The sequence below is a fragment of the Lepidochelys olivacea genome (assembly GCF_965140295.1).
Source record: "Lepidochelys olivacea isolate rLepOli2 genome assembly, chromosome: 5".
Classification (NCBI taxonomy): Eukaryota; Metazoa; Chordata; order Testudines; family Cheloniidae; genus Lepidochelys; species Lepidochelys olivacea.
Window position 1 is genome coordinate 1,602,231 of NC_140415.1, and position 21,146 is coordinate 1,623,376.

Genomic DNA, 21,146 nt, shown 5'->3' on the forward strand with positions numbered 1-21,146 from the left:
TGCCCCCCAGCTGGCTATGGCTTCTCCTGGGGCCTGCAGGCCAAAGGCAGCCCATGTAACCGCCCCTGCTGTCATCGGCATCAATCAGCCTGGCCAGTCCACCTCAGCCCCCAGGATGCAGTGCTCTGCCTTGCTCCAGAGAGCCTGGCCCATGGCACGCTGGGATGTGCAGGTGCCCAAGCCTCACCCCCAAGACCCCGCTATGCAGCATACGGGGCTAGGCCACACTCCCCGGAGTTGCTTGGGCCTTCAGGTGGCTCTGGCTCTGCTGCCCAGGCAGGGGCCGTTCCAGTGGGCAGGGCAGGCAGTCTGGAACCGCAGGGGAGCCGTGCCCAGGGAGGGGCTGTACTTTGTGAATTACAGTCGCTCTGGTGCTGCTGAAAGCAGCCAGCTCACAGCCCTGCAGCCGAACTGGCAGCCTTGTTCATGCCCAGCTCCGCAAGACATGCGTCCCCCACAGTCCCTGCCAATGTGGTTTGGGATGTCGCTGTCTGTGCATTAGGCAGGGCTTCATTTGTGCCACGGCTGAGCCCTGGCACCTCTGGGCCTGGGAGGGCTGGGCCCCGGCACCTCTGCACCTGGCAGTTCAGAGCCCCGACACCTCTGGGCCTGGCAGGGCTGGGCCTCCATACCTCTGGGCCTAGGGTGACCAGATAGCAAGTGTGAAAAATCGGGACAGGAGGTGGGGGTAATAGGAGCCCATATTAAAAAAAGGCCCAAATATCAGGACTGTCCCTATAAAATTGGGACATCTGGTCACTCTATCTGCGCCTGGCAGGACTGAGCCCCGGCATCTCTGGGCCTGGCAGTTCAGAGCCCCGGCACCTCTGTGTTTGCCCCATCAGTTGAGCCCTGGCACTGCTTTCATTACAAATTAAACTCTGGCACTAGGAAGTGGGCTGCCACCCCCACTAGGTTTCCCACACCATGGAGAGGTCACTGAAGGGCCAGGGAACACCGGTGACTCAGTCACTTCCATCTGTGGCTGGATTGCATCTGGAGTTTATTCAATACCAGAGGCTCTGTCCCACTGCCCAGCCAGCAGTGCCGGGTGCTCTGTCCTCAGGCACATCAAGGCCAGTTCGGAGGGCATGTTACCAGGCCAATGACCCGGGTGCCAACTAGGAGGCGTGTCTGGCTCAGCCATGGACCAGGTGAAAAGAAATGTACTGACCCCGATGCCCCTTAGCTGCTTTCTGGTGAGCAAGAGGGTCGAGGTGTGACGAAGTGGGACTGTTCTTAATGTATCCTCTGAATAGTGTGGGGGGTGCCTCAGTTTCCCTTAGGCAGCTCCTAAGTATCTAGGGGGTGGGGTAAGGGTGTATGATCATTGCAGAGCCCTAGAGGGCAGGTGTGTGCAGGGGTCTGGACACAGAGAATGGCCGACACCCTGTTTCCTGGCAACTGATGGCCTGGGCCCTTCCCCCCTGCAAGGTGAGAGCTAAAGAGTTGGAGAACAAAGGAATCAGGTGACCTCCTGGCCCGGGAAAGGGACAAAGCCCAGAGGAGGAGGGGCTGGAGGGAGTTTCAGTTTGGGGCTGGCTGGGACATGGAGTGAAGGACAGACGTGGTTGTCTGGCTCCCTGCCCCCAAAATGGACCCAGCTGAGGGGTCCTGTTCTCTGCACCTACAAGCTCTGTGTTAGACCATGTTCCTGTTGTCTAATAAACCTTCTGTTGTACTGGCTGGCTGAGAGTCACGTCTGATTGCGGAGTTGGGGGCAGGACCCTCTGGCTTCCCCAGGACCCCGCCTGAGCGGACTCGCTGTGGGAAGCGCACGGAGGGGCAGAGGAGGCTGAATGCTCCGAGGTCAGACCCAGGAAGGGGGAAGCTGTGTGAGCTGTGTGTCCTGCAGACAGGCTGCTGCCAGAGAGGAGACTTCCCCAGAGTCCTGGCTGGCTTCATGGGGAGCAGTTCCAGAGCATCGCCCGGGGACTCCGTGACACCCCTGGACTCAGGGACAAGCTACCCCAGGCACTGTCCGTCACACCCCATGGGATTCGCCGCCTGGCACTACCAGCCCTACAGCTTGAGGAGCCGGGTTCCCAGCTGTCGAGCAGGAGGGGTGCAGGATGTGACCCCTGGGACCCACTCAGTCACACTGACCTGGAGAGCAGGAACCACAGCAGCAGGGCCCCTGCGGCCAGCAGCACCAGGACCATGGGCACCGCCACGGCCACCGCCAGGCCCCCGCGCTGGGGAGCCTGGGCCTCTCCTGCAAGCAACAGAATCAGAACCAGTGGGCATGTGGCAGACTCCTGGCTGAGCCAGCCTGCATCTTGCGGGTCCCTGGCAGAACCACGGCACGCACAGTGCACAGCTGCCATGGGACATCAGCCAGGCACAGAGCGTAGCCAGGTGCCCAGGACAGCACTGGCACCTGCTAGGGCAGGGACCCCACGTGTGACCCATATGGCCACTCCCAGCCCCTTGCGACTGGGTGTGGGTCATTTGATGGTGGTGCCCAGAGGGCCCAGCCAGGCTCCGGGCCCCGCTGCACTGGGGGCTGCAGACACATGCAGGGAGGCAGCCCCTGCCCCGAAGCGCTTGCGCTGGAATAGACAAGGACGACGAGGGGGAGGGGGAGAGAAGTGAAGTCATTTGCCCGAGGTCACACAGATGGTCCACGGCAGATCTGGGCCTAAACCCAGCTCAATCTGCGAGCTGGTGCAGTGCCCTGTCCCCTGGACCGCCCAGCGCCATGTGACCCAGCATGCAATGCTTCACCTTGGACCACACAGCCAGGCTGAAGCCAGTGCTGGGACGGGTGGTCTCTGTGGTATGACCCTCAGATCAAGCCTGAGCACAGCATGCTGGAACAACTGGTCGCTGCGGGCAGAAGCTCCCTGCTCAAGGTGAGGGTGGCTGCAGTCGGCCCCCTTGTGCCCAGCTGAGTGGCCCTCAGGTTCCAGGTGATTTCCACACTGCTGGGTGCCCAGGCTAAGTGTCACGGTGGGGCTGGCTCTACCCACCCCTGGGGCGCTGATCTCGTCTTTCAGGTTCGGGGGTGAGCCGTCTGCCCCCAGCATGGCACAGCCCGTTTGTCGGGGTCCAAGCTAGTTCTACTGAGCTGTAAACAAGAGTTCCTAATAAAAGGAAGGGTGTGGAGGGGATTTCTCCCTGGCACTGGGTCAAAGCCAAGCCACAACGGGCTGCTTACCGACGGAGAAGTCATAGTGCACACAGCTGGATTTCTCCATCTATGGAAGAGACAGAGAGGGATGAGTCCAAACTAGCCATTTCTATCAATGCCTTGTGATCCCTGAGATAAGGGCTCCAGGCACGGATCGCTGCGTGCTTCACAAACATCATTTCTAGGGCTGTCAAGCCGTTAATCGCGCTGTTAAACAACAACAGAATACCATTTATTTAAATATTTTTGGATGTTTTCTACATTTTCAAATACATTGATTTCAATTACAACACAGAATACAAAGTGTTCACTGCTCATTTTAGATTTATTTTTATTACAAATATTTGCACATAAAAAAACGAAAGAAATAGTATTTTTCAATTCACCTCATACAAATACTGTAGTCATGAAAGTTGAATTTACAAATGTAGAATTAGGTACAAAAAATAACTGCATTCAAAAATAAAACAATATAAAACTTTAGAGCCTACAAGTCCAGTCAGTCCTGTTTCTTGTTCAGCCAATCGGTCAGACAAACAAGTTTGTTTACATTTGCAGGAGATAATGTTGCCTGCTTCTTGTTTACAATGTCATCTGAAAGTGAGAACAGACATTCACATGGCACTGTTACAGCTGGCGTTGCAAACATTTACATGCCAGATGCACTAATTGCCAGATTCATATGCCAGATTCATATGTCTCTTCATGCTTCAACCACCATTCCAGGGACATGCTTCCATGCTGATGATGGGTTCTGCTTGATAACGATCCAAAGCAGTGCGGACTGACGTATGTTCATTTTCATCATCTGAGTCAGATGCCACCAGCAGAAGGTTGATTTTCTTTTGTGGTGGTTTGGGTTCTGTAGTTTCTGCACCAGAGTGTTGCTCTTTTAAGACTTCTGAAAGCATGCTCCACACCTCGTCCCTCTCAGATTTTGGAAGGCACTTCAGATTCTTAAACCTTGGGTCGAGTGCTGTAGCTGTCTTTAGAAATCTCACATCTGTACCATCTTTGCGTTTTGTCAAGTCTGCAGTGAAAGTGTTCTTAAAATGAACAACATGTGCTGGGTCACCATCCCAGGCTGCTACAACATGAAATATATGGCAGAATGCAAATAAAACAGAGCAGGGAACATACAATTCTCCTGCAAGGAAGTCAGTCACAAATTTAATTAACGCATTTTTTTTAAACGAGCATCATCAGCAGGGAAGCATGTCCTCTGGAATGGTGGCCAAAGCATGAAGGGGCACACGAATGTTTAGCAGATCTGGCATGTAAGTATCTTACAATGCTGGCTACAAAAGTGCCATGCGAACGCCTGTTGTCACTTTCAGGTGACACTGTAAATAAGAAGCAGGCAGCATTATTTCCCGTAAATGTAAACAAACTTGTTTGTCTGAGCGATTGGCTGAACAAGAAGTAGGACTGAGTGGACTTGTAGGCTCTAAAGTTTTGCATTGTTTAGTTTTTGAGTGCAGTTATGTAACAAAAAATATCTACATTTGTAAGTTGTTTTCATGATAAAGAGATGGCACTACAGTGCTTGTAGGAGGTGAACTGAAAAATACAATTTCTTTTGTTTATCATTTTTACAGTGCAAATATTTGTAATAAAAATAATAATATAAAGTGAGCAGTGTACACTTTGTATTCTGCGTTGTAATTGAAATCAATATATTTGAAAATGTAGAAAAACATCCAAAACTATTTAATACATTTCAATTAGTATTCTATTGTTTAACAGTGCGATTAAAACGGTGATTAATCGTGACTAATTTTTTTAAACATGATTCATTTTTTGAGTTAATTGGGTGAGTTAACTGCAATTAATCGACAGCCCTTATTATCTCCCTATAAGATACTGTCCTGACTTTACAGATGGGGAAACCGAGGCAGAGCTGGGCTCAGTGACTTTGCACCTGGATATTACAGGGGTTGATGCCCTAAAATCCTAAAGATTAGTTCAAATTAGAGAAAATAAATTCTATTACTTCAGTTTTGCCCAGGTCACACAGCAAACCATCAGCATGGCCTGAAATAGAACCCAGGAGTCCTGGGTGCCAGCCTCTTCCTCTAACCATTAGATAACACTCCCTGCAATGTCTCGGCCTGTGGATGGGCTCCCAAGGGCAAATGTTGGAAGCCCCATCTCAGGAGTGTTGGCTTTGGGCTGGACAAATCCTAACAAAAGGGACCAATGGAGCTTGTGGGGTGGGCGAAGGACGGACTAGATGTGGCCCAACAGGCCGTTCCCAGCCTCCACGGTGCGAAGGGGCGGGAGCAGTATCCCACCCACAGGGGCCATCCCGCTGCACTGCTTGGAGACGGGCATGGGGTGGCCAGCCAGGTCCTCCCCGTCTCTGATACCCCAGCCCTCAGCTGCCACCTCCCAGCCTGCCCGCTGCAGCATGGGCAGCCCCTGGCCTGGGAACCCCAGAGGAGTGGTCAGCGTGCCAGGGGAATCGAGAGCTACCTGGTGCCAGCGGCTGACGACGCGGACGACAGCCGTGTAGTTCCTGTGGGGGCGGAGGGGAGCATTGTAGTACCCATGGTGACGGGCCCCGTCGCCCAGCACAAAGTCAGTCGGGCCTGTGAGGTTGTGCGCGGGGAGCACGGCAGCCAGGTACATGTCGCGCTCCAGGCTGGAGTTGAAGGGCTGCAGATCTGGTGAGCAGCAGGCGTCCGCTTCGCTGCCATTCTGCATCGCAGACACAATGATCTGATACTCCCTGCAAGGGAGGGGTTAGCCAGGTGGGGGCTGAGGGGGAATGGGGGAACTGAACAGGGCGGGGAGGGGTTAGCCAGGCGGGGGCTGAGGGGGGAATGGGGGAACTGAACGGGGCGGGGAGGGGTTAGCCAGGTGGAGTCTGAGGGGGGAATGGGGGAACTGAACGGGGTGGGGAGGGGTTAGCCAGGTGGGGGCTGAGGGGGAATGGGGGAACTGAACAGGGCGGGGAGGGGTTAGCCAGGTGGGGGCTGAGGGGGAACTGAAAGGGGCGGGGAGGGGTTAGCCAGGTGGAGGCTGAGGGGGAATGGGGGAACTGAACGGGGCAGAGGAGGGGTTAGCCAGATGGGGGCTGAGGGGGGAATGGGGGAACTGAACGGGGCAGGGGAATGGGGTTAGCCAGATGTGGGCTGAGGGGGAGGGAAGAAACTGAAAGGGGCAGGGAGGGGTTAGCTAGATAGGGGCTGAGGGGTGATGGGGGAACTGAACCGGGCAGGGGAATGGGGTTAGCCAGATGGGGGCTGAGGGATGTGACGAAGCGGGACTGTTCTTAATGTTTCCTCTAAATATTGTGGGGGTGCCTCAATTTCCCCTATGCAGTTCTTAAGTATCTAGGTGGTGGGGTAAGGGTGTATGATCATTGGAGAGCCCTAGAGGGCAGGTGTGTGCAGGGGTCTGGACACAGACAATGGCCAACACCCTGTTTCCTGGCCACTGGTGGCCTGGGCCCTTCCCCCCTGCAAGGTGAGATCTAAAAGGTTGGAGAACAAAGGAATCAGGTGACCTCCTGGCCCGGGAAAGCCCAGAGGAGGAGGGGCTGGGGGGAGTTTCAGTTTGGGGGCTGGCTGGGACATGGAGTGAAAGGCAGATGTGATTGTCTGGTTCACTGCCCCCCAAAATGGACCCGGCTGAGGGGTCCTGTTCTCTGCACCTACAAGCTCTGGTTTAGACCATGTTCCTGTCGTCTAATAAACCTTCTGTTTTACTGGCTGGCTGAGAGTCCCGTCTGACTGCAGAGTTGGGAGGCAGGACCCTCTGGCTTCCCCAGGACCCCACCTGGGCGGACTTGCTGTGGGAAGCGCACGGAGGGGCAGAGGAGGCTGAATGTTCCGAGGTCAGACCCAGGAAGGTGGAGCCGGGTGAGCTGTGTGTCCTGCAGACAGGCTGCTCACAGAGAGGAGACTGCCCCAGAGTCCTGCCTGGCTTCGCAGGGAGCAGTTCCAGAGCATCGCCTGGGGACGCCGTGACAAGGGGTGACAGGGGAAACGCAGGGTGATTGTCAGGGAAAATTCCTGCCGCAGGCTAATCCAGGTTGGGAAACCCTCTGGGAATGGGGGAGCCCATCGCTGGGTGTTTACACCAGACTGGACAAAGCCGTGGAGAGCAAACCTCCCCAGCTCATCCCCCTACTGTTAGTCACCCCATGTACGGGGGCTGATCTGAGGTTTAGGTGAAAGCTCCTTGGGGAAGGGGCCTGGGCGTCCCGTTCCCTCTACGAAGTGCCCAGCACCCCTTTGGGCGCTATATGACACTCACATACTAATAATGACCAGCAACACCTCCGGACACCGTCCAGCCACGTGGCCGCAGCCAGGCGCTGCTGGCACCCAGGCCGGGGTGATCTAAGCGCACCCCTGGGCGTGGTGACGTGCTGTGTGTGGCTGGGGCCTCTGGCTGCGAAGACCTCTCGCTGATTCCAGGGGTGGGTTTCCTGCGGGTAGGAGCAATACTCCCTGCCTGAGCTGCGTGTACCTGATGGGTCCATGGAGCCCAGGGAGGGGCTGCAGCGGGAGCAGAGCCGTCCCGCTCGACGGGGAGATGCTGTAGACGCTCAGGGTGGTGACACTGGGGGGGATGGCCGGCTCTGCAGGGATTAACCGACAGGCAAAGCGTCAGCGGGCAGCATCGCATGCTGTCTGGGGAGACAGGAAGGGCCCATCTGACAGCCAGAAGCACAGAACTGCCCTGGAGTCAACGCCGGGTCTCAGTCCGCACCGATCCATTTTGGGGGTGCTGCCAGGCATGGCTCAGGAGCACTGCCAGGCTGTCTGGGCATAAACACCCCTGCTCCTGCCATGCTGTGCCTGCCCTGGGGGTAAGGGAGTGCACAGCATGGAGGGGTGCACCATGCGGGCCCAGCCTGTAACGCCGCATCCTGCTCAGCTGGGCACGCTGGGCCTATGCTCTCCCTGGGACACAGCGCCGTGGGAAAGGAGAGGGGCCGGGAGCCACGCCAGAGAGCTCAGGGAGTTGCTTTTGGTCCGTGCCCTGGTCCTCGGCCCCCTCAGACTCATCCTAGAGCAGGGAGGCCCCTACCAGAGATGTTGGTTTCAAAGTCCCAGCGCGACTCCTGCCCAAGGCCGGCAGCCGTCAGGCCCTGGATTGTCACCGTGTAGTTGGTCCCATGTCTCCAGGGGTGCAGCAGGTACTTGGTGACCGACTGATTCACTCGCAGCTTCTCGACCTCGAGGAAACTGCTGTTGTACTCTCTCCTGGCCGTGATGTTCAGCTAGAGAAAGGAACGCGGCTCTGGAGAGGAGCGGTTCTGACCCCCAGCCCCACCTGACAATGGGCACAAGCCCCACGCTGCAGGGAATTGTCTGAGCAGGGACTTCACCTGTGCCAGCAGGGACTTCACCCTCCTTCTCTCCCTCCCCCCGCAGCACGGCAGAGCTGCCCAGCAGCACCGGGAGTTTCTTCTTCCTCTGCGGCAGCCAGCATGGCCACCTGGGCAGCAAGAGGGGCATTGCTCAGGTAGGGGGAATGCCCAGGGCCGCTCCCCCTCACAGGGGTCCCCCATTTGTCAGTGTCCCCCGGGGAAGTGCTGGGGCACGGAGCTGCATGCTGTGCCAGGCAGGGGACGGGCGAGAGCCCGCAGCACAGGGGCACAGAGCTGCATGTTGCATTCGCAGGATCTGGGTCAGAGCCCGCAGCACAGGGGCTCGCAGCAAGATGGATGCAATGCTGGAGACAGGAGGGATTGGGTAGTTTTAAACTCCCAACTGGCCATAAAGGGGGAAAGCCTAGGGAGGGCCATGGAGCAGCTGGAGAGTGGGGGCGAGATGTCCCTCACTCTGGGGCAGGGCTCGGCGCTGCGGGAAGGGCAGCAGAAATGGATAATGACACCTGGACGATGCCCCCTGAATCTCCCTCCCTCTCTCGCTGTCCCTGCCCACTCAGACCGTGCCCCGGGCTGAGACACCCTCCAGAGGCATCCCAGCGAGTCGCTTGCCCCGGTACCTGGTACCCGACGATCACCCCTTTGCAGGGCGGCAGCTGTTTCCACCTGAAGGTTTTGGTGCTGGGATCCAGCGGCTCAATCTTGGGTTGGTCTGGGGCTGAAAGCGAAGGAATCCCAGGTCACTGACCGGGCCCAAGGATGAGGCACCCTGTGCAGAGCACTGTGGGGTCGGGGGCTCCCAGCACAGGGATCACCGTTCTGGGTGGTCCCTGCTGCAGGAGGGCGAGGGCCAGGCCCTGCCACTTCTCCTGGGCAATGCTGGCTGGCTGGGCATGAGGAGCTGGCAGCGTCCTACAGCTCCTCCCTGACAGCCCCTGGCAGCAGACACACAGAGCTCCTGCCCCTGCCCTGGCTGCACGAGGGGCTCAGACACCACAGTGAGGGGCGTGGTACCGGGACTGGACTGGATGGACGGACTGCTGGGAAGGTGGGCAGCCGACCAGCTGGGCTAGGGCAGCTAGTGGCTCTTCTCCCAACCGTCCCACGCCTGGGCCTTCAGAGCCCCGAACACACCGTGGGATCCCCCCACACCGAGCCTCAGGTTCCAGGCTCACCCCACAGGGCTGTTCTGGGGAGATGGGGAGGGAGATGCGGTTGGGGGACTCTGTTTACTGTAATGAGCCCCACACCCCTTTCTCCTGAGCCCCCCCTCCAACCTCCAGGCAGGGCCCCGATCACCAGCTAAGCCTGCTCAGTTCGTCGGACAGGGGGGTTGAGTTGCAGAGCGACTGAGGCCCGTCTGCCCCCATGCTCAGCAGCGAGCCCAGGATTCACAGCCACGGGGTGACTTCCCCACCTCCCCTACCTGTTTCACTCGTGTGGACCTGCTGGCTATAAAGGACGGTCACTGGGTAGCCCCCAGAGATGGTGACTCTGTAGGAGGTGAAGGGGTGCAGGGAGCTGCACGTTACTGTTCCTTCCAGTCCCTGTAATGGCTGCTCGCTGGTGGTGTGCTGTGGTCTCCGGCAGAGGCCTGACAGGGGTCCAACCAGCCAGCATTGGGCCCGTATCTTCCAGCTGCCGTGGCAGGATTCGGGGGGTTCACAAGTCCAGTGCAGTTTGATGGTGGCGGGTGAAATCTCCAGGGCCCCTGGGATGATCCGGGGGGTCACTAGAGAATAAGCACCAGCATGAGGGTTACTTTCCTGCCCCTTCCGCATGCACAGAGCTCTGCAAAGGCATTCCAGTCAAATAGCCCCTGCTCCCCACCCACAGCGGGGTGAGAGGCCAAACCCACCAACATCTCAGCTCCTCGGGTGGAAGGCACCACAGAGGACACAGGATTACCATCAGTATCGCCTAACTGAGCCCCAGAGGGGGTTCTGATCCAAGCCTGATTTCCTTTTCTTCCAGGAAACCTCACCCCCTTTGCAAACACCCCCGGTGCTCCCGTCCGTACCTCCGTCGCTCGGCAGCCAAGCAGGACACAGCCCTTTGAGGGAGCTGGAAGCTGGAGCTCCCTGCCCCAGGGCACATGCAGGCTGCAGTGGGACAGGGACGCAGCCCATGGAGACTACAGGCCTTGCGCCATGCGGTCCCGAGCGGCAGCAGAGTGCATGCTGGGATTGCCAGACCTGCTGACCGGACACGCAAAGTCCAGTTACTGCGGGTGGGGGCGGCAGGGAGGTGCTGAGTCACCACCCGCGCCAGCCCCTCCTCAGCCGGGGCTGCCTCCTACCTGTGTCGGGCGCTGCAGCTCCCAGCGGTGGCTCCGCAGGCGAGTCCCTCCCCACCCGGGCAGGGGAGACAGGGGAATAGCAGCGAGCGAACGGGGCTGGGTCTTGGGGGGAAGGGGCAGAGCGGGGGTGGTTCCAGCACTCCTGCTGGAGTCTGTGGTTTTTAAATATTACCCGAGAGGCCACTCACAGTGGCTTGAGGGGCTGTTGAAAACAGGGGGTGCTGCTGGGCTCCCAGGGCACGGCTCCGTGTCAGAGGAGCCGGACATGCCCCGGGCAGGGCTGGTTTATGGCCCAGACACTGCAGGCGCGTGCCTAAGGCCCTGTCACGGATAACGACAATCCCAACGCTCATTAAAACACTGCTTCAAGCTCGGTGGGCTGCAAAGAAGAACTTGAAAAGTGCCCTGAGTGTGAGTGATGCGGTGATGTCTGCCTGAGTCTGCAGACAGCCTTGATCTGGGGGGACTGTAGCTGGGCGCACCGGGTGGAACGAGGAGAGCTTAGACTGAACAGCAGGAGAAATGTTTGGGAGCAGACCTGCCCCTCCTGCTCCAGGGCATGAGCCGACCTCTGACTGGGGGGTGGGGACTCTCCCTGGGGCAGGTGACCCCATCGCTCCCTCCTGGGGGGTTCCTACGTCTCTGTCTGAAGCTGCTAGTTTGGACCCAGGATCCGGGGCTCGATGGAGCACAGCTCCGGTCCAGCCTGGCGTCGCCTGTTTCTGTGACAGACGTCCTGACAGGGACACCCTCGCCCCCCAGGAGTGGCATCCTCTCTGGGGGTGTGGAGGGAGCAGTTAACACTGGGCCGCTCAGAACGCTGGGGAACTCCCTGTTGGGAACAATCCTGCCCTGGCCTGGGGATGGGCTGGCTGGGCCCAAGGGGGCTTTGCTGGCTTCAAGTGCTACAAGTCTTTAAAAAATACCCTTAAAGCCCCCCCCCGCCATCCCCCCCAATGTGCCTTGGCCTCGTGGCCTCCTCTCACAGGCACTGACCCCTGACCTCAGGCCTTCCCCGCTCCCCTGCTCTGTGTGCGCCCAGACGGTTCTCAGTTACCCCACGCCCCAGCTGGGTTTCCAGCCGCGTGAGCAGGGAGCTGGCCAGGGCCGAGAGCCGCTGTGTCCTCACTTACCTGGACAGGTAACATTCCCTGTGGTAGGGCGCCATGTGCCCCGGTCCCACCTAGCCCAGTCACTCCAGGTCTGACCCTGTCTCACACATCTGATCACAGAGGGCGAAGGCTGGGACCCCCCAGGGCAGCTCAGTGTCGTCTGTTCATTTTGGCCATAAAACGGCCGGTCTAGCACAAACCGGAGTCTGGGGTCCCACTGGGGCCTGGGGCATTTCTCTGCCAGAGGAAAGGGGTGTGGTGTTAGTGAGGGCTGGGGCAGCCCGGCTGGGAGACATCTGACGCTGGGGGATAATCACCCAGGGACGGGCTGGCGCCCCCTCGCCTGGGCCATTTAGAACGAGGGCCGGAGCACGAGGCCTGGTCTGTGGAGCCCTGCGGGGGTGGGGGTCTAACCGGGCTTTCCCGGCTCTCACTGGTCCGACCCATGGGCTCACTTGCCCCCTCTGTGGGGCAGGTCCGTGAACGAACTCAGCCGCTTCTGGAAGCACCAGGGGTCTGAACACAGTGGAAGAGCCCGGCAGGGACGGGGGCTGACCCAGGCAGCTCATGGTGCGGGCGGTGAGGGCACGATTCAGCCACAAGGCTCTTTTGGGAAGGTTTATGTCCTTGGGGCATTGCCCTCTGCCCAGCCTGGGGCTTCTCCTGCCTCAGGCATACGTCCCCCGCAGGGCGCGACCAGGGCCCGAGGGGTCAGGCAGGGCAAACGCCCACCCCGATGGTTGGGGTCCTGAGATGGGAACTGGCCCCTGGGTGCTGCTCTCCTGACAGCGGGGTAATGTCACGAGAGCAGAGACCTCCACCCCATCCAGATCCCTGAGCTCCATGGGCCTCGCACCTGCGCAGAGCCTCGCAGGGGACCTCAGGTCTTGGGTTCGAATCCCGCCAGCCCATCCTGCAGCCCGTCTGTGCAGAACTCACCCACACAGCTCACATGGCTCGTGTCCCACTGCACGCGCCCAGCCGTCTCCGTACACTGCATCCAAGCCGGGCGCCCCTCATACTGCTCCGGGCGACAGGTCACCCAAACCCTCTCGCCAACGACAAACTCTGTCCGTGCGGACGCAGCAGAGACCGACGGGGGCCAGTTTTCTGCCGTCGTACAAACCCCTGGAGGGAAAGAAATGCCCAGTCTCCGCAAATCCCTCCCTCATGACGACTGCATCCTCCCCTCCCAGCAGAGCGACCCGGACTGCGCCCCACCCTGGGAGGGGGGCACCCAGTGCTGATACCGCTCCCGCCCCATAATGTTGTGAGAGGGGCTGTCAGCCCATCTGCCCAGGCCGAGCCCCACCCCCGTCACCTGAGGGATGCTGACAGCTGTTGGCCGGTGCCCCATATCCCACCGCGTCTCCTCCCCCCGTTAGCCAATGTCCCTCCCCCACACCCCAGACCGCGAACACCCCCAATACGCCCCAATACGCCCGTCTGGGTCCCCGCGCTGCACACATCACTATGGCAACTGAGCTCCTGCCCCAGTGTCCCCATAGCAGCTTAGTGTCTCCTGAGCCGCCCACCTGCCCCTGGCACCCAGCCCCGGCACACCTGCCTGGGCAAGATCTGCTCCCTCAGAGGCAAATGCCACCTGTGTCCCCCAGACAGATCCCAGCCCCCCGAGCGCCCCTCCCCACAGCCCTCTGCCCGCTCCTGGGAGCTGCTCCTCGAGGACCCTCCCCCTTGAGCAGCCCCTCACTTGGGCCGAGGAGCTGGGGTCACGGTCACACCAGGGCTGAATTCAGATTCTCCACTCTCTGAACCCTGCCCCGGAGCATCTCGGTCTCCCACGTCCCTCCGGGCCCAGCCTCTCGGTGCTTTGCCGCTGCCTCCTTTGCCCGAGCCTGCCATGCTCTCACCTGGGCCCACAGAGCCCGGCTGGGTCTGGCCACTCTCCCTGCCTCCCTCCTCCGCCAGTGACCCCGGATCCTGCGCTCACACCCCGCTGGGTCTGGACCCTCACCCTCCTCCCTCCTCCGCCAGTGACCCTGGATCCTGTGCTCACACCCCGCTGGGTCTGGACCCTCACCCTCCTCCCTCCTCCACCAGTCACCCCGGATCCTGCGCTCACACCTCCCTGGGTCTGGACCCTCACCCTCCACCCTCCTCCGCCAGTGACCCCGGATCCTGCGCACACACCCCGCTGGGTCTGGACCCTCACCCTCCTCCCTCCTCCGCCAGTCACCCCGGATCCTGCGCTCACACCTCCCTGGGTCTGGACCCTCACCCTCCACCCTCCTCCGCCAGTGACCCCGGATCCTGCGCACACACCCCGCTGGGTCTGGACCCTCACCCTCCTCCCTCCTCCGCCAGTCACCCCGGATCCTGCACTCACACCCCGCTGGGTCTGGACCCTCACCCTCCTCCCTCCTCCGCCAGTCACCCCGGATCCTGCGCTCACACCTCCCTGGGTCTGGACCCTCACCCTCCACCCTCCTCCGCCAGTGACCCCGGATCCTGCGCACACACCCCGCTGGGTCTGGACCCTCACCCTCCTCCCTCCTCCGCCAGTCACCCCGGATCCTGCACTCACACCCCGCTGGGTCTGGACCCTCACCCTCCTCCCTCCTCCGCCAGTCACCCCGGATCCTGCGCTCACACCCCGCTGGGTCTGGACCCTCACCCTCCTCCCTCCTCCGCCAGTCACCCTGGATCCTGAGCTCACACCTCGCTGGGTCTGGCCCATGGTTTACACCGCAGGGGGTGTTCGCGGAGGGAGCCTCATATCAGGTTGCCAGGTCCAGAGACAAGGGGACACCTGTCACTAGGTGTGACGAAGCGGGACTGTTCTTAATGTTTCCTCTGAATAGTGTGGGGGTGCCTCAGTTTCCCTTAGGCAGTTCTTAAGTATCTAGGGGGTGGGATACGGGTGTATGATCGTTGCAGAGCCCTAGAGGGCAGGTGTGTGCAGGGGTCTGGACACAGAGAATGGCCGACACCCTGTTTCCTGGCAACTGATGGCCTGGGCCCTTCCCCCCTGCAAGGTGAGAGCTAAAGGGTTGGAGAACAAAGGAATCAGGTGCCCTCCTGGCCTGGAAAAGGGACAAAGCCCAGAGGAGGAGGGGCTGGAGAGAGTTTCAGTTTGGGGCTGGCTGGGACATGGAGTGAAGTGCAGATGGGGTTGTCTGGCTCACTGCCCCCCAAAATGGACCCAGCTGAGGGGTCCTGTTCTCTGCACCTGCAAGCTCTGTGTTAGACCATGTTCCTATCGTCTAATAAACCTCTGTTTTACTGGCTGGCTGAGAGTCACGTCTGACTGCAGAGTTGGGAGGCAGGACCCTCTGGCTTCCCCAGGACCCCGCCTGAGCGGACTCGCTGTGGGAAGCGCACGGAGGGGCAGAGGAGGCTGAATGCTCTGAGGTCAGACCCAGGAAGGTGGAAGCCGTGTGAGCTGTGTGTCCTGCAGACAGGCTGCTCCCAGAGAGGAGACTTCCCCAGAGTCCTGCCTGGCTTCGTAGGGAGCAGTTCCAGAGCATCGCCCGGGGACTCCGTGACACTAGGACATAGGCTGAGCCGCCAACATGGACACCAGGGGCTAGTGCCGGGAGAGCGGCAGGGGGGCGCGAAGGCCGGTCGCTCGGGAGCTGTGAGGTGCTCGAGGGTGGGATGCCGGAGCCCTGTGATCGCGGTGACTCCAGGGGCTCACACTCACCAGTGCAGGCAGCAGTCCCACTCCAGACACTCTGGTTTCTCCGTCTAGTGCATCTGATCACAGGTGGTGAGGGCTGGTACCCCGCAGGGCAGCTCCATTTCACCGAGTCCCCTTGGCTGTAAAACTGCTGCTCAAGTGCGAACTGGACTCTGGTGTCCTTGGTTTCTGGAGCTTTACACTTTTCTGTTCACAGGAGTAAGACGATGGGGGTGAGGGGTCTGAGACACGGTTTGAACAGAGGTCTCTTGGGGCACCTTGGCTGAGCCATGTGCGCTGTTGACACGCCACAGGCTGCCAGCTGTCACGTCCGCAGGGCTCTGGGCCCTGGGCTGGGCTGGCTGGTCTCCGACAGATTTCACATCCATGGGCTGTTATTATCCTGACTAGTGCATTCATCACCCACCCCAGGATTCAACGCCCCGCGCTCGACTGGGGAACTCAGTGGGGGGGTGGGGGAGGCTGGCGGGCTCCCACTGTGTGTCGTCAGCCCTTAGACACAACTTCCCTGCTTGGCAGAGAGAATACTTCATGGCCTGGCTGTGCATTAACTTTGAATGTGGATCCAGCTCATGATCTAACCTCACTTTGGAGGTCCGGGGGGCGGAGGACTGGGAGGAAGGAAGGGAGTTAGACAAATAATAACGGAGTTAATATTTCTCTCATTCTGTACTCTGTTTGCAGTGCTGCTGTAGCCGTGTTGGTCCCAGGAGATTAGAGAGACAAGGTGGGTGAGGTAATCTCTTTTACTGGCCCAATAAAAGGACCTCAACCACCTGGTCTCTATCATTCTATCGAGCTTCACCCCCAGGATCCCAGGCTCTACCCCACCTACACACAGGGACCACTTCAGCCAGCAGCCAAGTGCAGCTACCGTGGGAGGAGCAGGGTGGGGCTTCTTCTTGGCAACAGCCCCTAGGACCTAGTGTCACAGCGTGAGGGGGAGTCAGGACCCTGCACCCCCACTTCCTGTGATTCACCGTGACTCTCAGCCAGCCAGTAGAACAGAAGGTTTATTGGAGACGACAGGAACACAGTTCAAACCAGAGCTTGCAGGCATAAACAGGATCCCTTAGTCAGGCCCTTCTGGGGGGCAGGGAGATTAGACCCCAGCCTTGGGGCTCCCTCCGCTTCCCCAGCCAACTCCCCAAAACTGGAAACCCCTCCAGCCATCTCCCCCAACCTTCCCCCAGCTCCTCCTCCAGCTTTTGTCCAGTTTCCTGGGCAGAAGGTGTCACCTCGCCCCAACTCCCCTCCTGGCTCAGGTTACAGGCTCAGGTTTCTTCCCTCAAGGGAAGCCTCCCATCCCAATGAAACTCCCCTGCCACATCCCCAGGTCAAATCTGCCCCACTCCCTGCTGCGTCACACCTAGGACCTCAGCATGATTCACCCTGGGGTAACTAAGGAACTGGCTGAAGCGGTCTCCAAACCGTTAGCAATTATCTCACAGAGCTCCAGGAGGATGGGGTCAGTGTGTTCCTGTTCTCCTTGAGGAATATTTTTGTACCATCCTTGATCCTGGGATGTTCTGGTACCACACTTCTGGAACGTGTCTATGTGAATGCGCTGTGCCGAGCATGTCTTAGGAATGTGCGTTTCTGCAAGATCAGCCCTATTCTTGCTGCAGTCTGTGAACTTGATCGCAGGCAGAGCCTAGCGTTTGCTCACAGCCCGACTTTTGCCAACTTTGCTTCATATCAGCAAAGCTTGGCCACTACTTTAGCTCCGGCCTCATACCAGGCCTCTGATACAAAGGCTTATCTCTTAGGCTCTCTTCCTACAAAAGCTGGGGGAAGCAGTAGACTTGATATATCTTGGATTTAGTAAGGCTTTGTTACAGTCCCACCTGACAGTCTCATTTGTAAACTAGGGGAACGTGGTCTACATGAAGTTATTATATGGTGGGTGCAGAACAGGTGGGAAGGGCATACTCAAAGAGGAGTTATCAATGGTTCACTGTCAAACTGGGAAGCTGTATCTAGTGGGGTCCCGTGGGGTCAGTCCTGGGTCTGGTACTACTCAATATTTTCATAAATGACGTGGATAATGGAGTGGAAAGTATGTTTATAAAGTTTGTAAATGACACCAGGCCGGGAGGGGTTGGAAGCCCTTGGAGGACAGGATTAGAGTTCAAAACAACGCTGGCACATTGGAAACTGCTGTGAATCCAGCAAGATGAAATTTCCTAAAGACAGGTTTCAGAGTAGCAGCCGTGTTAGTCTGTATTCGCAAAAAGAAAAGGAGGACTTGTGGCACCTTAGAGACTAACCAATTTATTTGAGCATAAGCTTTCGTGAGCTATAGCTCACTTCATCGGATGTATACTGTGGAAACTGCAGACGCAGAAGGGAGAGGGGAGTGTTGACCTGGGAATGTGGCAGGGGAGTTTCACTGGGAGACCTGAGAGCCTGTCACCTGAGCCAGGAGGGGGAGGGGGAGGGGGAGGTGACACCTCTGCCTGGGAAACTGGTCAAAAACTGCAGGAGGGAGCCTGCTGGGGGTGGGGGGGTTAGTTTCAGTTGGGTGCTGGGTGGTGGAACGCAGGGAACCCCAGGGCTGAGGTCTAAGCTCCCTGCTCCCTCAGAAGGACTTGACTGAGGGGTCCTGGTTGTACCCACAAGCTCTGGTTTGGGACTGTGCTCCTGTGGTCCAATAAACCTTCCACTTTACTGGCTGGCTGAGAGTCTCCGTGAATCCGAGGAAGAGGGCTGCAGGACCTGGACTCCCCCACACTCTGTGACACAGGACAAAACACTTGAAATGGGAAGGAAAAATCAAAACAATGGGGAATACCTGGTGTGAGGATGTGACTCAGCAGGGAGGGGGGAGTGTTGACCTGGGAATGTGCCCTGGGGATGGGAGACCTGAGAGCCTGTAACCTGAGCCAGGAGGGGGAGGGGGAGGTGACACCTCTGCCCAGGAATGTGAACAGAGGCTGCAGGAGGGGGCCTGCTGTGGGGGAGTTTAGTTTCAGTTTGGGGTTGGGTGGAGGAACGCAGGGAACCCCAGGGCTGGGGTCTAAGCTCCCTGCCCCCCAGAAGGACTTGACTGAGGGGTCCTGGTTGTACCCACAAGCTCTATTTTAGTTTGTGTTCCTATTGTCCAATAAACCTTCTGTTTTACTCGCTGGCTGAGAGTCTCAGTGAATCCCAGGAAGGGGGATGCAGGGCTCAGACTCCCCCACACTCCGTGACAACTGGTGACAGCGGTGGGATCTACTGCACCCCGTGAACGGCACTTCCTTCAGTAAGTGACTGGGGAGCAGTAAAACGAAGGGGGATTGACGGGGACCAGGCGTGCTGAAAATTCAGAGAGAGATGGTTTCTGGGGGCGGTTAACCCCTAGGAGTGTGTGACCAGAGAGAAGAACTTTTGCACTAACAGGGTTCCCCGGGGGATTGCAGCGAGCGGTCCCAGGGGCGGAGGAGTCTGCAGCTCGACCCTGGCAAAGAGTCGGTGACCTCAAGAAGGACTGGCACACGAGGGGCTTTTCCTGGAAACCGTGGGAAGCTGCCCGGCCTGCGAGTGGCCAGCAGGGAGATGTACGCTAAACGCCTAAAGAGCGACCTGGTGGAGCTGTGCAGGCAGAGGGGGCTGCGCATTGGGAGGTCCACCAAGGAACAGCTGATTGCCCAGTTGGAGGAGAGGGATCGCTTGGATGACCCGGACGCAGCGTGGGCCCTGGGGCCTGACCGAGCTGGGAGGGGTCAGACTGCTGCTGAGGACATCCCAAGACCGTTCCTACCTAGGCCTGGGGGAGGGGTTGGGGGAAGCCCGGTGAATACTGAGGGCACCTTGACCCCGGCAGCCAGCGGGGGATCCTCCCGGCGGAGCTCCCCATCCCTGGAGTGGATGTGGCTGGAATGGGAGAGGGAGATGAAAATGAGGGAGCTGGAGGATCATGAAAAACAACATAAGCATGAGCAGCAGAACGAGAGGGAACGTCAGGAGAAGGAGAAACAAAGACAGCATGAACTGGAGCTGGCCAGGCTGAGGAGCAGTGGGGCCCCGGCTGCGGTGAGTGAGGGGGGACCCAAGACTGCAAGGAGCTTTGATAAGTGCTTCCTGGCCCAGCGGAAGGAGGGGGAGGACTTAGATAGCTTCCTGACGGCCTTTGAGAATGCCTGCGAGATGCACAGGGTTGACCCTGCTGACAGGCTCCAGTTTCTCACCCCCTTATTGGACCCCAAAGCCGTGGAGGTGGACAGTCGAATGACAGGGGCAGAGGCAGGGGACTACGAACTGTTCAAAAGGGCCTTGCTCCGTGAGTTTGGGCTGACCCCCGAGATGTACCAGAGAAGGTTCCGGAGTCAGCGTAAAACACCTGAGGTCACCTACCTACAACTGGTCAACCGGATGCAGGGGTATGCCCGCAAGTGGACAGCTGGGGCCCAAGCAAAAGAGGACCTGCTTGACCTAATCATACTGGAGCAACTGTGTGAACAGTGTCCTTCACTGTTCACACAGTTGCTCCAGTATGATTAGGTCAAGTATGGGCTGGATGAATGCACTATAAGGTGGGTAGAAAGCTGGCTAGATTCTCAGGCTCAACGGGTAGTGATCAATGGCTCCATGTCTAGTTGGCAGCCGGTATCAAGTGGAGTGCCCCAAGGGTCGGTCCTGGGGCCGGTTTTGTTCAATATCTTCATAAATGATCTGGAGGATGGTGTGGATTGCACTCTCAGCAAATTTGCGGATGATACTAAACTGGGAGGAGTGGTAGATACGCTGGAGGGGAGGGATAGGATACAGAAGGACCTAGACAAATTGGAGGATTGGGCCAAAAGAAATCTGATGAGGTTCAATAAGGATAAGTGCAGGGTCCTGCACTTAGGACGGAAGAACCCAATGCACAGCTACAGACTAGGGACCGAATGGCTAGGCAGCAGTTCTGTGGAAAAGGACCTAGGGGTGACAGTGGACGAGAAGCTGGATATGAGTCAGCAGTGTGCCCTTGTTGCCAAGAAGGCCAATGGCATTTTGGGATGTATAAGTAGGGGCATAGCGAGCAGATCGAGGGACGTGATCGTTCCCCTCTATTCGACATTGGTGAGGCCTCATCTGGAGTACTGGGTCCAGTTTTGGGCCCCACACTACAGGAAGGATGTGGATAGATTGGAGAGAGTCCAGCAAAGGGCAACAAAAATGATTAGGGGTCTGGAACACATGAGTTATGAGGAGAGGCTGAGGGAGCTGGGATTGTTTAGCCTGCAGAAGAGAAGAATGAGGGGGGATTTGATAGCTGCTTTCAACTACCTGAAAGGGGGTTCCAAAGAGGATGGCTCTAGACTGTTCTCAATGGTAGCAGATGACAGAACTAGGAGTAATGGTCTCAAGTTGCAGTGGGGGAGGTTTAGATTGGATATTAGGAAAAACTTTTTCACTAAGAGGGTGGTGAAACACTGGAATGCGTTACCTAGGGAGGTGGTAGAATCTCCTTCCTTAGAGGTTTTTAAGGTCAGGCTTGACAAAGCCCTGGCTGGGATGATTTAACTGGGAATTGGTCCTGCTTCAAGCAGGGGGTTGGACTAGATGACCTTCTGGGGTCCCTTCCAACCCTGATATTCTATGATTCTATGATTCTTCCGACCTGA

At 58.3% G+C, this 21,146-nt stretch overlaps 1 protein-coding gene across 1 annotated transcript in view; it reads right to left on the bottom strand.

The window, feature by feature from the left end:
- The window catches only part of LOC311521354 (receptor-type tyrosine-protein phosphatase T-like), a 97,883-nt gene that overhangs the window by 36,374 nt on the left and 40,363 nt on the right, over positions 1-21,146 (bottom strand). Inside the window, exons 8-17 of the mRNA XM_084629633.1 lie at positions 15,556-15,738; positions 12,831-13,019; positions 11,913-12,128; positions 9,907-10,212; positions 9,101-9,198; positions 8,177-8,369; positions 7,613-7,724; positions 5,609-5,864; positions 3,161-3,200; positions 2,107-2,215 (exon numbers count right to left, since the gene is read on the bottom strand). Of these exons, the coding sequence (XP_084485759.1) occupies positions 2,107-2,215; positions 3,161-3,200; positions 5,609-5,864; positions 7,613-7,724; positions 8,177-8,369; positions 9,101-9,198; positions 9,907-10,212; positions 11,913-12,128; positions 12,831-13,019; positions 15,556-15,738 (1,702 nt within the window). The remainder of the gene's footprint in view (positions 1-2,106; positions 2,216-3,160; positions 3,201-5,608; positions 5,865-7,612; positions 7,725-8,176; positions 8,370-9,100; positions 9,199-9,906; positions 10,213-11,912; positions 12,129-12,830; positions 13,020-15,555; positions 15,739-21,146) is intronic.